This window comes from Nelusetta ayraudi, unplaced genomic scaffold (assembly GCF_046127955.1).
Source record: "Nelusetta ayraudi isolate G7.1 ecotype Tasmania unplaced genomic scaffold, CSIRO-AGI_Nayr_v1 ptg000016l, whole genome shotgun sequence".
In the NCBI taxonomy this organism is placed as follows: domain Eukaryota; kingdom Metazoa; phylum Chordata; class Actinopteri; order Tetraodontiformes; family Monacanthidae; genus Nelusetta; species Nelusetta ayraudi.
The window spans coordinates 615,108-630,522 of record NW_027466066.1 but is presented as its reverse complement, the minus strand read 5'-3'; the positions used below and the strand labels follow the sequence as shown (position 1 = coordinate 630,522).

Genomic DNA, 15,415 nt, shown 5'->3' with positions numbered 1-15,415 from the left:
ATAGAAAAAGAAAATTACACGGCATTCGGACACGAATATTATCTTATGTGAGGAAGAGGTGCACCACCACCACCATCCCCGAGGGCGTGCGCGTGTGTATAGTCGGTAGTGGTGGTATTAAACCTTATAGAATTCACCACAGAGGAGGAAGAACCTACAGAGCGAGTGTATGTGGCGCGTTTTGAGCAATTGGGCGAACAACGAGTTCTTAATTTTAAGACGGTAGCAACAAATGCAGTATGTTTGCAACGTTTATGCCAGCGGGTTTTTTTTGTTTTTTTTGTTTTGTTTTAAATGCGAGAATTACAAGCCCGGACGCGAGTCTCCATGCATTTCATTTGTCTTCCCATTTCTGGCTCGCCGTGCGTGTTTCAACACATGTGGGTCTGCGATTTAATAGCAGGGCGGTTTAAGCGCAGGCGGAGGAGGAGGAGAGGGGGGTCGGGGGGGGTGGAGGAGAGGCTTTCATAAACAGGAAGAAAACAGATAAATGGGCAGAGGGAGCCTCCGTGGCAAGAGGCCCAGGGAGAAATCAACCAACAAGTAATAGGGAATCTTCCCCGGGCCGAGCAATACGAGCGGCCCCAATTTGGGAGGGCACACTTTTTTTTTCTTCTTTTTTTTTTTTTTTGCTTAAAGTTCATCGGGAGAAATGCTATTTTCTCGCGCCCCGCCGCGCACCTCCCTGCTCTATATTTTTCGATACCTGCTCTAAGAAAAAGAAAATGAAAATTAATACGGGAGCCGCGCCTTACAAAAGAAGCCATTCGTCTTGTTGATTATCTATTTGGTTGTCAGGGTTTGAGCTATGGAGCCCGGCCTGCTCCCTTTTTTTGGTAATATATATAGAAAGGAGGGGGGAGAAATAAAACACACACACACACACACACACACACACACACACACACACACACATGCGCTTCTCAACACCGGTGCGCGAAACAGCGATAGGGAGAGAAAAGAAGGCGTGCAACAAAAAAAAAATTAGTCATTAAAGCATTAAAGGACCACGAAGTGAAAAACTATTAAATGTGTTTTTTCTCTTTCTTTCTTTCTGTAGGACCTTAGGAGGAGAAGGAGGAGGGGGGGGAGGGGCTGCGGGTCGTCCCGTGCTCTGTGACGGAGCGCGTCCGAGCAGCCGTTAAATTAACGGGAGAAGGAGAGTGAAACGGAGGGACGGTTTGTGATTTAAAACGAGATTACGGGACGTAATGTACCAAGATCACTCAGGGCCGCAGCAGATTAATCATCGCGGCGGCTGCTGATTCCTCCAGACGGGTCGCCGCCACCGTCTGTAGGCAAAAGCAACAGTCAAATTAAATGGAATTATTTTTCTGCAATCGTGTGTGTGTGTGTGTGTGTGTGTGTGTGTGTGTGTGTGTGTGTGTGAACGTACGAGCGCGTGCTTTAAATACCGTTAAACCTCATCGGGGGAAAACAGGAGGGGTTTTTTGTTGGTTTTTTTTTTAGCCCATTTGAGACCAGCTTTGGATGATTTGATGAAAAAATAAAATAAAATGTCCTTTGCATGTGATATTGTATTTCACAGTTGAGCCTTTACGGCCGCCGTAGCATGAAGGAGCACATAAAAGCAAGGCTGCAAACGTGGCTTCTTTTTTTTCATCCATTTATTTAAATTTCTATTAACTATTTACAAATAATAGATAGGTAGGTAGACAGTGGAGGAGGCAAAAGCAGACAGGAGCAACTTACACAGCGAAGGAAATTACACGTGTTTCAGCAATAGAAATCATTCGTTCCCGTCGTCGTGCGCAACGATGGGAAACGGCTCTTTGGAATGTAAAGAAAGTAACATCGATGAGAAACAAACACGTATAAGAACAAAAACATCATCTCGTGGGCACATTGTGACGAGAACAGAGAGAGGACAAAGGAGAAAGCAAGTGCGTGCGCATTTCATGTGCGGTGAGGGGAAAATATATAAAGGAGAGACGACAAAAGGAAAAGGATATAAAAATAAAACACCACAATTCAGACATCATGCAATGAAAATCTCCTTGTTTTTCTGAACTTTCTTGCAATTAAATTACACAATTTTTTTCACATATAAGAAACGAATAGCTTTAACCCTTTTTTTCTGAAGGTAGTAATAATAATAATTAGAATAATTCGTCACACAATTTCAAATAAGGTCATAAAAAAAAGCTGAGAGAGCCGTCACTTCATTAAAACGAGCAATAAAAAATTACTGAACTGACAAAATAAGAAAATATATATTCAGTACAACTGAGGTAATAGGTAGTACGCTGTTTAGTGCTGCGTTTTTAAAATGTTTTCATGAGTCTGTTTGTACCGACGTTTTTGGTTTTGGGGGATATTAGTGTCCTGTGTTTTGGGGAAGCTTAATAAAACCCTGTTTCGTTAAAATGCTTTAACATTTTTTTTTTTTTTTCCAAAACCCTGTCAGTCTGTTTCCCTGTATAAAACATAAAAAAACACAAAACAATCAACGGCCGCAACAAAACGCTCCTCGTCACACTCGGAAATAACAGCATAACGTATATTTTTTTGTTTGTTTTTACAATCAACACTGAAATTTCCCCCCCAAAATAATAACTATAATTAACTTTAAAAAAGAAGCCGTATTTCGTCTTTTAACATAAAAAAAACAAAACAGATGCCACCGTCAGTCAGTTACATGCGCGCCTCCGTGGGTTAAACTAGGGAGCGCGCGTGCGTTGCCGGACGTTACGGGAGCCATACAAAATGTGCGGACGAGAGGGGCGCGTGTGAGAGCGTGCGCGTGTTACGAGTGTGCATCGTGGCGTCGGAATACTTCTCCTGCACTCGAACCCGAGTTTCCATTTGTTAACGCGTGCGTGTGCGCATGGACGGACGGGTCGGCGGAGGATGGTAGGTATAGTGGTTGAGGAGGAGGAGGGAGGAGGGGGGTGGAAGTGGTAAAGGGTGCGAGGGGTATAATGGGCAGAGCCACGGTTCAAACCCCCCACCAACTCCCCCCTCCTTTCTTCTTCTTCTTTTTTTTTTTTTTTTTGCTTTGTACCCGCAGAGTAAACATGACAAATGGGAGCCGAGTTTGGCATGATTAAAGATGAAAACGAGGATCCATCTTCAGCGAAAAAAGAGGAAGAAAAAATCTCGGTTGGGTAAAAAAAAAAGAAATCATACGGGGAGGGGAGAGAGACAGTGAGGTAGAGCGAGAGAGAGAGAGAGCTATATAAAGGCAGAAATATAAAAAGCAGAAAGAAAGACAGGGGGAGACGGAAGCAAAAAGAAAGAAAGGAAGCTGCCGCAATTGTCTCTGTCGTCGCCTACTTTTTTTTTGTTCATTTAATATTTTTTTTTATGAATGGGATATCTCCCACCCACCCCTCCCCTACCCACTTCATAACGTCATGTCGTATAGTGTGTAGCATCAGATCAGCATAGATCAGGGCCGTAGTGTTTGGGGGGCGGCTGCAGTGACAACCAACCCCCCCCCCCCCAGCAAAGAAAAGGAAACAAAAAAAAACACGTAAAATAATAAAATAAAATAAGGCGTTACTCCGGTCCAAAGTGCAGGTTCGGGTGGCTGGAAGCAGTGGCTGCTGCCGCTTCGGCGCACAGTCCAGGAAATCAGGGGATGACAAAGGAGGAGGTGGAGGGGATGGTTGCGGACATTCAGAGCGAGCAGCGGCCGCCACTATAGCTGCCCTCCGCCTCCTCCGCCGCCCAGAGCCTGCGAGTTCGTGGTGCCGGAGCCCGAGCGGACCTTGGTGTTGGGCAGCTTGTGGTCCTTCTTCCACTTCATCCTCCGGTTCTGGAACCAGATCTTGATCTGGCGCTCCGACAGGCACAGCGTGTGCGCGATCTCCACCCTGCGCCTGCGCGTCAGGTAGCGGTTGTAGTGGAACTCCTTCTCGAGCTCCAGGACCTGCTGGCGCGTGTACGCCGTCCGCGAGCGCTTGGGCTCGCCGCCCGTGTAGTTGGTGCTCACTGCGGGGGGAATAGACGTGCGCGTTAGGATCGTATGACACACACACACACACACACACACACCGCTTGACAAAGTATGATACACCCTATCTAAATAACATGTATACGACATAGCAACATAATATACCACTAACGATACATCTTGATAATATAACAATACAATAATCAGAATTTAGCCAAATATAAAGCAATGCTACTCGTAATGCTACTGCAAAAAATAAAGCGGTAAAATGCGGAGGCTTTGTAGCCTAACACAACAAACATGAAATGCTTATTGGTAATAACCGTCCATAGCACATTAGGGTCACGTGGGATAAAATCCTCAACATGCATTTTGAAAGACTTGGACAGCAAGGGAAATGTAATATAGAGCAAACGAGCACTGTGCACTGATGGGAATCTCCTATTATCTTCTAATAAATCACGGGGTATTCAAATCGCTTCTGTAGCCGTTTATTACGCTACGCTGTAGTTTCTTTCCAAGATATTTTCCCCTTCTCCTGTTCCTTCTTTCTCCTTCTCCTCTGAATGGCTTATCAAATGTCATTTTAGGCCCCGGGGGCGCATGTGAATCGTGCCCAGCGCAGCCGGCCTGACCCCCGGTGTCCAAATGTTGTGATTTAGGAGCGAAGCGGGACCAGCAGCGTCCGTTGCGTTTAAAGGCTGGGGGGGGGAAACAAAAAATCCGCAGCTGTCCCGACACGTTTGCGCACGCACGACCTGGAATGTAGAATGTCTATAGCGCAAAGAAAAAAAAATACATGTGAAGAGCGAATGACGGCGACATGAGACGAAGTCTTTCTATTTTTCTCCCCCCCCCCCCCCCACCTCCTCCTCCTCCTCCTCCTCCTCTTCCTCCTTATTGCTGACCTTGTGCACAGATGCAGCGGGCCGAGGACAGCCGTGTTTGCATTGTCCTCTCTGAATAAACCGATTGAGGAAGGTGGCGGTGAGGGTGGAGGATGAGGAGGGGAGGGGTGTGCGCACCATATTACACGGCGGCACAGAATGGCCGACTGGGCAATGGTTGAACAAAATCCCTTCGCAGCGTCCCGAACTGACGACGTACGACTGCAAAGACGGTGTCGTCTTTTATTTTATTAAAAGGCGAGTGTGCGTAAGCGAGCAAGCGGCAAAAGCTCGCTCACGCAAAAAGCGGAGGAGCCGAGTACACGAGCTCGACGCTGCTCGGGTTTTTTCCCCCTTGTCTTTTCTTTTTACATTAGTGTTTTACGGCCGCCTTCATAAACATGAACATTCCAGCTGCCATAAAACTTTCCCTCCTCTGGTACGAGGTGGTTGGGGGACTCGACAAAGTAAAGTACACCGTTTATACAAGCACGACCACTTAAAATCAAATTACCGGAGCATAAAAGCTAACTTATGGGCTCGGCTGGAGTTGTCATAAGGCGGAGGAATTAGAGCAAGATGAGCCCGAGATAGGAGCTCAAAAGGCGGCACCTCGGCGAAGAGGTGTAATAAAAATTTATGGAGGGTGTAATTATATTGGCCCCTGCAAACAGTCGCTCGTAAATCTTGACCCAACGGCTACTCTGCACTACTTCTAAGAGAGAGAGAGAGGGCGGGGGGGGGAAACGGCAGGGAGGTGGGGGGGGGAAGCCGTAGATTCTGACGGCGGGCGGACACCTCAAACTGGGTGCACGCGTGTTGCACGGCGCGCTGCACAAAGGGGCGCAACGGAGGTATAGCGGAGAGTTGATATGGCGACCGCGGCCACTTACCGATGTTTACGTGGACTTTCTTCATCCACGGGTACACGACGGGGTCCTTGCGGCCGCCGCCCGGCGACGACGCGCCTTGGTTGTGGGGCGTTTGGCCGCAAGAGGCGGGTGGAGGAGGCGGCGGAGGAGGCGGAGGAGGCGGGCTGGGTGTCACCGAGTCGCATCGGTGACTCTGCTCCGCGACGGCGGCGCTCTGGAGCCCGGACGGCGGTATGACGTGACCCCGAGGGGACATCACCACCGAGGCGGGCTGCCCGCCGCCCTGGCACGGCGTGTACGGCGGTTCGGATCGCTGCTGCTGCTGCTGCTGCCGCTGCTGGTGTTGGTGATGATGGTGGTGGTGGTGGTGGTGGTTGTAGAGAGAGTCCGGCTGGAAGGCAGCGGGCTCCTGCCGCTGGGAGCCGTAATAGTCCGGAGAGTGGCTGGGCAGATAGTCGCTGTGTGAGTACTCCTCGCACGGTGGGAACTTCGGGTCCACATAGTTGGAGTTGATCAAATAGGAGCTCATGGCCATCAATTCCCCGCTTTTTTGTGGGGGGGCGGAATCGCACCTAGTCGGAAAATATATAACTAAAATTTATATCTCATCCCTTTACTCTTCGCTTATTCCTGTTCCGTTAAACCCTCCTACTTTTCTGTCAAGTGAACAAAGTTGAGCGAGCACGTGACGGCGGCCGGACCAATGGCGCGCCTCCGCCGCGGACCCCGGATAAGGAAATGGGATTAGGCGAGTGCGCGGGCCCCCCTACCCCGAGCACGCGCGTCACCGCACGGCCTCAGTTTTTTAATGGGCGTTCGTTCGCGGCGCTACAATACTGTCCGCTCTGCTCTGCGCAACCCCGCCCACACACACACACACATACACAAAACACTTGACTGGCACCCATCACAACAACAACAACAACAACAAGAAAAAGCGCCGCGTGACAAGCTCCGAATGCATTCCGCACAGCCAGTGAAGGAACGTACAGTGTGGATGACGAGCCCGCCCCTCCTCCTCCATGCAATGGAACTTCCAAAATAATAATAAAGTGAAAACAGCAACAGCAGAAGGGGGGAAAAAATAAAGAGAGAGAGCGCTGGAGGGGATTTAAAGTGGCGCCTGCACCGCCCTCTGTGTACATCTGGGTGTGTGTCGCCCAAAAAAAAAAAATCCCCCTTTTATTCTTGCTTTCTTTTCTTTCCTCCCCCCCTGATGTGTTTCTTTTTAAGTCGCTAATGACGGGGAGTGAAGAGTGTGGAGAGTGCGGCCTGCCTTTAAACTGCTGCACCGCCACCCAGCAGCAGCAGCACCGTGGCAGAGATAAATCTGCCTTGTTTAGGATCGATAGAAAATTCATCAACTAATTCAGGTTGCACGGCCTCCTAAATCACCGGCCGATCTTTTGCATTAGGAACCCAGAGCACCGCGCGTATACACGCACGCAGCGCCGTTCGTTTCTCTTTTTTTGGAGTGGTTAAACCGTGTTGCTCAATCAGACACCATGTTTTTTTCTCTCTCTCTCTCTCTCTCTCTCTCTCTCTCTCTCTCTCCGTGCATTTAACTCTCCGTGCATGATAATTCAGTCTCCAGGCTCGCCTTCGCTCCATGGCAGGAAGCAATGGGATTTATTTCCCCCCCTCCTGTTTTCCGATATTAACATCACCTGCACAGGAAATCCATATAACCTCTCGAAATTATTATGCCTCTGCTTTTTTTTCCCTCCCCCACAGTCAATCACCTCAATTTACAGTAAACACGCACACAATCCTGTTGTCTTCCTCCGCGAAACGAAATAAACACGGTGAGCTGTTCACACGTATATTTTTGCAAAGCTTTTTCGTTATTTTCCAAAGTTCAACACACCAGCGCCGTTTCAACTTCGATCTTTTCTCGTATGAACAGACGTAAAAATCACAACAATAATTCCAACTTGCATTAGCACAGTGTTTACGACAGGAAGCACTCGGGGAAAAGTGCACCTCTCGCCACAATCTTTGCAAGATTATCCAATAATTTCACCTTTTGAACAAAAGCGCCGTCGCTTAAGCACAGTTTCGTCACCCTCCCTTTCGCCATTATAAAGCTGTGCACTCGCACGCCGACACTCCCAGCCAGGATGATAGAGATATCTGAGCCCTTTGTTTCCAGAAAATTGACCGTCTATAAATCGACCCCCCCAACGCGCGCACACACACACACACACACACACACACACACACACACACACACACACACACACACACACCTCCAATATGCTCCTCGGATGAACACCGGAGTCAACCGCGTCATTTTTCAACCAGACGAATAATAAATAAAAGACTCCAGTTGGCCTTTTAAACCGCCTCTGACGTGGCTCGGGTTATCGAAAAAAAAAAAACTAAATAAGTGTGGAAAAATGTGATTCATTTTCTTCACTTTGGTGGCGAGGTGACCGCAGCGCGGTTTTTCGAATATTTTACGCTGCTGGATCGCGTAACCTCTCATTCGAAGTCGTCCAAATATAGGCGAGATTTGCCGTATTTAAACAAAAAACCTTTTCTCAAAAAAAAAAAAAAAAAAAAAAAGATTTATTATTGTGAAGCTTTAATCACCGCCGTGAGTTGGCCGGTTCTCCTAAATAGCGACAGAAGGCCTTGGATCCATCGCTGCCGTCGTGTATAAATCAACTATATACTCCCCTAGAAGCGAATTTGTGATTATTTGAATGATCGTTACACAAATCCGGATCTACAGGGTAGATATAGAAGACAGTGGTTCTCTGGAGGCGCGCGGTTGCACCGTCGATAGATTTTTGTTGTTTTTATTGCTTTCATAAACTCCCCGTGTCGCAGCCACACTGGAATATTTCCATCCATCTGTACAGTTTCTGACCCCCTCACCCCGACGCCGCTGGTGGGACTTCCGGGAAATGAAGTTATAATGCCTTGACACTTCCTGTAAGTCAAGGGCAACCGCAGTGCAAATGGCAAGGGGGGTTGAAAGCGGGGGTGTAAACATTTTCTATTGTTTTTCTAAAAATAGTTATATTAGATTAAAGTACATATTATGAATAAATAAATAAAGAATACGTGACAAATGTGGACAAAACCGTGTAAGAGTCTGTGCTTGCACCTTCATTCGAACTAATAATGGAAAATACATTTAACTAAAGTGGAAAAAAAAAACTTTTCTTTGGTATTTTTTTCAATGATTTTTATTTGATTATTTATTGTTTATTTACTGTTATTTGGATACGAAATGTATTTATTTTAATGTTAGCTTATTATTAATATGACTATAGGTATTACTATTATTATTTTCAATCCACACTCTTTAGCTCAGTGGTGAAGACCAGGCCTCCGCTTTTATTTTAATATCCCTTTTGCCAAATAGTCTGTTGTTTCTCTATTTAGGAACAAAGTTTACTTTTTCACAGCATAAAAATAAAAGAAGTTTAAGTTAAAAGTAATTACCCTTAAAAAAAAAAAAAAAAAAAAAAAAAAGAGAGGCTCAAAAAATTAAAAAATAAAAAGGTGGGACAGACCTTTGGCAGCTCCAAACCTGGACCGTTCGAGCAGAATGAACTCGATTAAATGAAATCAAAGACAAATTGCCTGGCCAGGGAAACCCGTCCTATTTAAAAAATGTTCTGACTGGTCTGACTGAAGAATAGATGGACCAATGAATAAATGAATGAGTGTCCCTTCACTATGGTAAATGACTTGTAGCCTGCCTCCAAAACTCCCGATTTAACTGAATTAAGAAGTAATGTGATGACACAGACACACAGAGACACACACACAACTATTCTATCTATCTCACCATCTATAGTCACTATAGTTTTCTTAATTCCTTGACAAAATATAATTGAATGACAATGAAATATTATGTGTTAATAGTATGTTTACATACATCATGCCTTCTTTTTTAAACAACCCAAAGCATTAAATCTGCAGTTAATTCCGGTTTCTCTCTTTTGATACTGAGTGCTGCTTTGATATGATTCCACGATGCTCTCAGGTGTACCGCTCCGTGTAATTTCCATCTTCTCCCGTGCTGCTCCCACATTGATTTTGTGACACCGACACTCCCTGCGTGCTGCAGGCGATAGTGCTGCTTCCTCTAAAAGTTGCCCATACATCACCGGACTGGACAATAAAAGCAGAGCGACGCGGTCTTGAGAGACACAATCCCGCACCTGCGTATAATCTGACGCATTCACATTCGCGTTTTATTCTTTATTACTTGTACTCTCGATTCTCTGCGTTTCCCTTTGCTCACCCTGCAAGACTTTAAAGTTGTCTTGTAGTCTTCTATCGTCTCACCGCAGGTGTGGGCGTGTTTCTGTCACCTTGACCTCCCGCTCCGCTGCGGGTCATCACAGGTATCGATCAAGGTGTGTTGAGTCTGACTGCCGCACTTCCCCTTCCCTTCCCTTCCCTTCCCTCTGTCAAGTTTGTCAGCAGCAGCTACTCAGTCCGTCGGGAGCCCATTGTGTGCGACTCCAGGTAGAGGTCAATGTGCAAACCCAACAACAAAAAAAAACAACCCCCCCCCCCCCCCCCCCAAAAAAAAAAAAAAAAAACTCCACCAAGTCAGATGCATTAGGGACACTCGCCAAATAGATTTAGAAGCCCCAGACATGGTGTAATCTAATATAAAACAAATAAAGTAAAGCCTCTCTAATGGAGCCGCACTCTTTAAGTGTCTGCTGTGCTGAGAAGCGCTTTTTTTGAAAACGGCATCCTTCATTTTTTTATTTTTTTTTTGGAGTCGACTTGATTTCGGCAAATGGTATAAATCGTGCTGCTGACAAGAGGCGAGGGACCACTTCACTTCACTAGCTTCATGCCTGCGTGTCTCGAAAAACCAGACCGTCCTGTTTACACACAAACACGCTCGCGCTGAACTTGAAGGCTGCAGACAGCGTTGGGAAAATACCCTCGCCGCGTTTCGCCTCCGAGAAACATAATCGTGTTGTGATGCAGTGGAAGGAAGATGTCAAAGCAGATTTTTAAAAAATAAATAAAATTAAAACACAGCGTTTTATTGCCAGTCTGTTCTGTCCAACACAAACATGGGGGGTGGGGTGCAATGGGTGAAATAAAAAGCAATCAAACTTTCCGAGCGGAAGTTAGCCGGAGTGAATAAATAACTTTTAAGTGTTTTCGCAATTTTCCCAGCCTCGTCCAGTTTGCAGAGCCATCAGCCGCTCAGCAAACCGAGGTGTTGTAGGCAAAGCTGCAGGAAGCAGAAAAGAGCAGATCTCCTCCTCCGAACTCGGATTAAATGACTAAAACTGGTTGTTTTTTTTGTGCACGGAGGTAAGGCACCATTTCATTATAAAATAGATTGGGGGGGAAAAAACGAACAAAATAAAACTAATGACTAGAAATTTGGAATAAAAAAATCTTAGGTTTTTTTATTTGACTAAAATCAAATGTTTTTTGTCAGTGGTATGCAGTGGTAAAATACGCATAAAAGAGGCTTGAACGGCCTCTTTATGTGCGGCGGCCGGACTTGTCAGTGCTCTGAAATATCACGGAGGCTGGGGGGGGGAAAAGGCGAGGCGACGACGCGATGAAAAATGCGGATTTGGCCCCTTTGTGCGACTTGAAAAATACATCGCGCTCTATTCCCTCGGTTATTGTCATGCAAAGCGTCGCGGCGACGCAGAGAAAGAGAAAAAACAAAACAAATGAAGCGCCGCTGAGGCCTGACGTCGCCCTGCGCATGTGGCACGCATCAGTCGGCAGCGATGTCCTTAGCTCGGGTAAAAACTATTAAACTAAATTAATTCCAACAGCAGGCTACCGCGCAACACGTCATATCTGGAAATATAAGCAGCAGGGGAGCCAGTACATGACAGCCGTCGGGGTTTAGTGAAATGTTATCCAGCTGCAGCACTCGCCGCCTTTAACATCCGCAGATTTGTTCCCTTCAGATCGAGTGCGAACGCAAGTTCGACTACAAAAAACGTTGTTTAATAAAGTACAGGCTCGTAAATCAACTAATAAAACGTAGCAAGCTAATTATATCAATCAAAGCAAAGCAAAACACATCGCTGTGCTAATTTCCTTTTGTTTGTTTTTTTTACATGTCTTAATTAGCTTGCATATTTGAAGATGTTGATAAACACAGGTTGGGGTCGGTGCAGTGAGTTAATGTTCCAGCACCACCTCTTGTGAAGAAACAAGCGCTCCCCGCAGATCAGCAACATTTTTATTCCGCTCGCTGTAACGCATAATCAAGGAAACGGCACGTTTGCAATCGAGCGCAGGAACACAAACAGCCCGAACCACGAGCTAGCGTAATATGCTTGCACAAACGTGCACACCAGAGATAAAAAAAAAAAATAAAAAAAAAAACACGAATCTGCAGTGATCTGGTGAGTAGAAAATGCAGCAAGGTCCACTACCGTGTTCCTGTTTTTATTTTTGTATTTTTGTATTTCTTTTTTTTTTTTTTTTTTTTTTATCAATCTCGCTTTATTTATATTTTTATTGATACGTTTTTTTTGATGGCGTGAGTTAAAATTGTGGGAGAAAAATGAATGTAATTGTTAGAGGGTTATTTGGGGGAGAAAGTTGTCCATCGTGACCTTTAACCTCCCTCCAGCCACGACCTCTCGTTCACCCTGGGTTAGTGGCTATCTATGTGGTGAATAGATAAAACTGTAAAAATGGGAGAGTCAACCTAACAGTACTCGGACACCATGCGTGCAAACACTGCATTTTGTAGATGTCACATAAACGGCATAGAGCGTATTTAAAAACCTCTGCTGACGATATAGTCCACTTTGAAACACACACGCACAACAAATTGTCCGCACCAAATTCATAAAACAGGTACCAAAAATGATGAATTATGCGAAGAAAACCAGGCAACGTCACCATGCGAGTGGACGGATGATCCAAAACAATATTAATATTAATATTAAAACCGCATAAAACCAAACAGACTCAAACAGAAGGCTGAGAATGAAGTGTAAGAGTGTGTGTGTGTGTGTGTGTGTGTGTGTGTGTGTGCGTGTGTGTGTGTGTGTGTGTGTGGAGAGAGAGCGAGAGAGATGGGGGGGGGGGGGGGTCTGCGGCAGCTCCCGCAACACGTGACCACCCCTCTTCTCTCAGCATGGGCGAAGGCACCTGCCACACACACACACAGACCACGCGCGCACACGCACACTAACGCAGCAGATATGCAAATGAGCCAGCCCGCTCTTCCGTCTTTCATTTTTTTTTTTTTTTTTTTTGCGTGTCGTCCCACTCACTTGTGTGCAGCTCGCGGATCAGCCTCTCCCCCTCTGTCTCTTTCTTCGGCGTCGTCGTCGCATCCCATCCGCTCCATCCATCCATCCGTGGTTTTTCCCCTCCTTCTGCATGTTCTTCTTCTTCTCTTCTTCATACTTTCCCCCTCGAAAAAACAGCGGCGACTCTCGCACATGTCAGCCACTTCCAGCGCCGAGGCGACTCATCCGTGCGCGCGTCACCACTTGCCATCAACTCTATCCTTCTCTTCTTCCGACGCCACAGGTTTTTTCAGGTTTTTTTCAGGTGTTTTTTTTTTTTTTTTTTTTTTTTTTGTTTCGTGACCTCTTCGGGATTCTTCGTGGCATCTTAAAGAGAGGAAGAGGAGAAAAAAAAAGTCACGCTGTCATTTCCGTGGACACTTTGGGCTTTCACAGTCACGCGAGCACGCACGCATGCCGGGACGCAGGAAAAGGGACGATCCGGTTTCCAGCAACAGGGCGCAAAAACACCACTGCGTCAAAAAAAAAAGCAAAAAAACAACTGGTAAAAAAAAAAAATCGTATCGTATCCGCATTTTTTGACGCGCGCTGTCATCGTTCGCTCCCTGAGGATCTTTGAAAATCCGGCGATTCACGAATACAACGCGTTACCCGTTCCGCAACACACGCGCCCTGTATACGCTTTAAACAACAACAACAAAAAAAGAAAACCTGGAACCTCGTATCTCCGTCACGTGGTGGAGGACCCCCCCTCCTAACCCCCAACACCCCCAGCTCACCGGGCTCACCGGCGGCTGTTCCAGCCCGAGGAGGTTCGGGGAGGTTCGGAGAGGTTCGGGGGGCTTCGAGGGGAAAGGAGAAGAAGCGCGGCTGCCGCGCCGCGAGGCTGTGGGGGCTCTTTAAGCCATTAAAGTGTTGCGAGCGAACGAGCGTATGTGTGCGTGCGTGCGTGCGTGCGCGCGCGTACTCAAGTTTTCAAATTAATCTGCCAGTTTTGGCACACTCTTTGTTTAACGGGCGAGGCGCGTCACACACACACACAGACACCCCTTCCTCCGCGCCCCCCCGGTGCAACATTTTAATATGGGGTGAGACGCGCTGACCTCCCGTTCACCCCGCACTCGGCCCAGCTCACCCCCTCCCTCCTCCTTCTCTTCTTTTCCTCACTTACGCCCCCACCTCCCCTTTTCCGCACCCTTTCTTTCTGCCATTTCCACCTCTCCGCTACTCCCCTTCTCTCACTCTTTCGCCTCTTTCTGTCATTTTGCCCCTCCACCACCACCACCCCACCTTCTCCCCCCTTCATACCAAATTGAGTTGGAGTCATTACTTTGAAGAAAAATGATCCCGAGAAGTGAGCGGAGAGGGAGGGAAGGAGGAGTGGGATCTCTTTCTTTTCTTCCTTTCTTTCCTCGCGAGATTTTTTCCCCCTCTCCCAGGATCCCCTTCCTTTTGTTGTAGCAATACAAATGAAAGCCGTGTCGCGCGCTGACACGCTCGTGTCTGTGTGTGTTAGAGAGTAAAACAAATTATATATATATATATATATATATTCGTTCGGATACAAATGTGTTGTGTTACAGCTCCGACTCGACTCGGCTCGTTTCGTCGTGTCATGCGTCGCTCCAGCGGGGAGGTATCAGGTGGAGCTCGATCTATTGACGTTTTGCTTCGACTCAGTTCAATTCCCTTTTATCGAATTCAGCTGCAGCCATATGTCCACACTCGCAGCTATTGCTAGCTATTGCTGTTTCCTTTGCTGCAATTGCGTCAACTTTACTCGTGTATTTTTTCCCCCCCCACAATGAAACACCAACTCCCTCCACAATAAAAGCTGACGTGTGTGATCTATTTTCTCTCCCTCCAGTCCCCCATTCGACACTGAAAAATGCCCCTTCGTTGCGCGACCCACGTGACCGCTTGGCACGCGCCGCGCATGAAATTGAATTAGCCGCGTTGAACTCCGGATGAACCCGCGGCGAGGAATATAAATGTACGCGTAACGTCGTTATTAGCCCATTACCTTTTTGGAGATATGGAGAGGAAATCATGGCAGGGGAGGGGCAGTGCCTCCCTGGTTAGCGTGCTGACGTCAAAAGGCTGCGCCACTTCCACCCCTCAACCCCTGACGTCTAAAATCTCCTTATTTTAACCTCGACTGTTTTTCTGTCATTCACTTTTATATATTTTTCGTCATTTGTTTGGCTCCGTCACTTTTGTTGCCGTAGGTTTAGTAAAAGGTCACGTCGTATCTAGAAAACCTGAATGGGTATTGTGTGTCAGAGCAGACAGAGATGTACACAGCAAGATGAGAAAAGAGGGCCGCCCACGCCCTCCTCCCACCACCTCTTTTAGCAATGTAAACAGTGCCAGACATAAATCATAGAGCAGAAAGATCAGATAAGAATAGCAGTATTTTTGGGGGGATGGTGAGAGAGATAAGAGTCTATTTTTTGACGGGGTCGACTGATAAGGCGGGAGGAGAGGAAGAGCTGCGCTTTGCTC

The 15,415-nt window shown here is 46.7% G+C and overlaps 2 protein-coding genes across 3 annotated transcripts in view; both read right to left on the bottom strand.

Annotated features, from left to right (window-relative positions):
- The window catches only part of hoxb3a (homeobox B3a), a 57,334-nt gene extending 44,278 nt beyond the window's left edge, over window positions 1-13,056 (bottom strand). Inside the window, exon 1 of the mRNA XM_076023650.1 lies at window positions 12,932-13,056. The gene's annotated coding sequence lies outside the window, so the exon portion shown is untranslated. The remainder of the gene's footprint in view (window positions 1-12,931) is intronic.
- Window positions 1,611-13,104, bottom strand: hoxb4a (homeobox B4a). 2 transcript variants are annotated; one of them, XM_076023655.1, is made up of 3 exons: window positions 12,932-13,104; window positions 5,700-6,250; window positions 1,611-3,957 (listed from the first exon to the last, which is right to left on the bottom strand). In XM_076023655.1, the coding sequence occupies exons 1-3, from the start codon at window positions 13,102-13,104 to the stop codon at window positions 3,665-3,667; spliced, it is 1,017 nt and encodes a 338-aa protein (XP_075879770.1). In that variant the 3' UTR covers window positions 1,611-3,664. The 2 variants fall into 2 exon arrangements, with proteins under 2 accessions (XP_075879770.1, XP_075879771.1); XM_076023656.1 differs by lacking the exon at window positions 12,932-13,104 and adding an exon at window positions 7,245-7,857 and having other exon boundaries at window positions 5,700-7,205.
- Window positions 13,105-15,415: the final 2,311 nt, after the last annotated feature.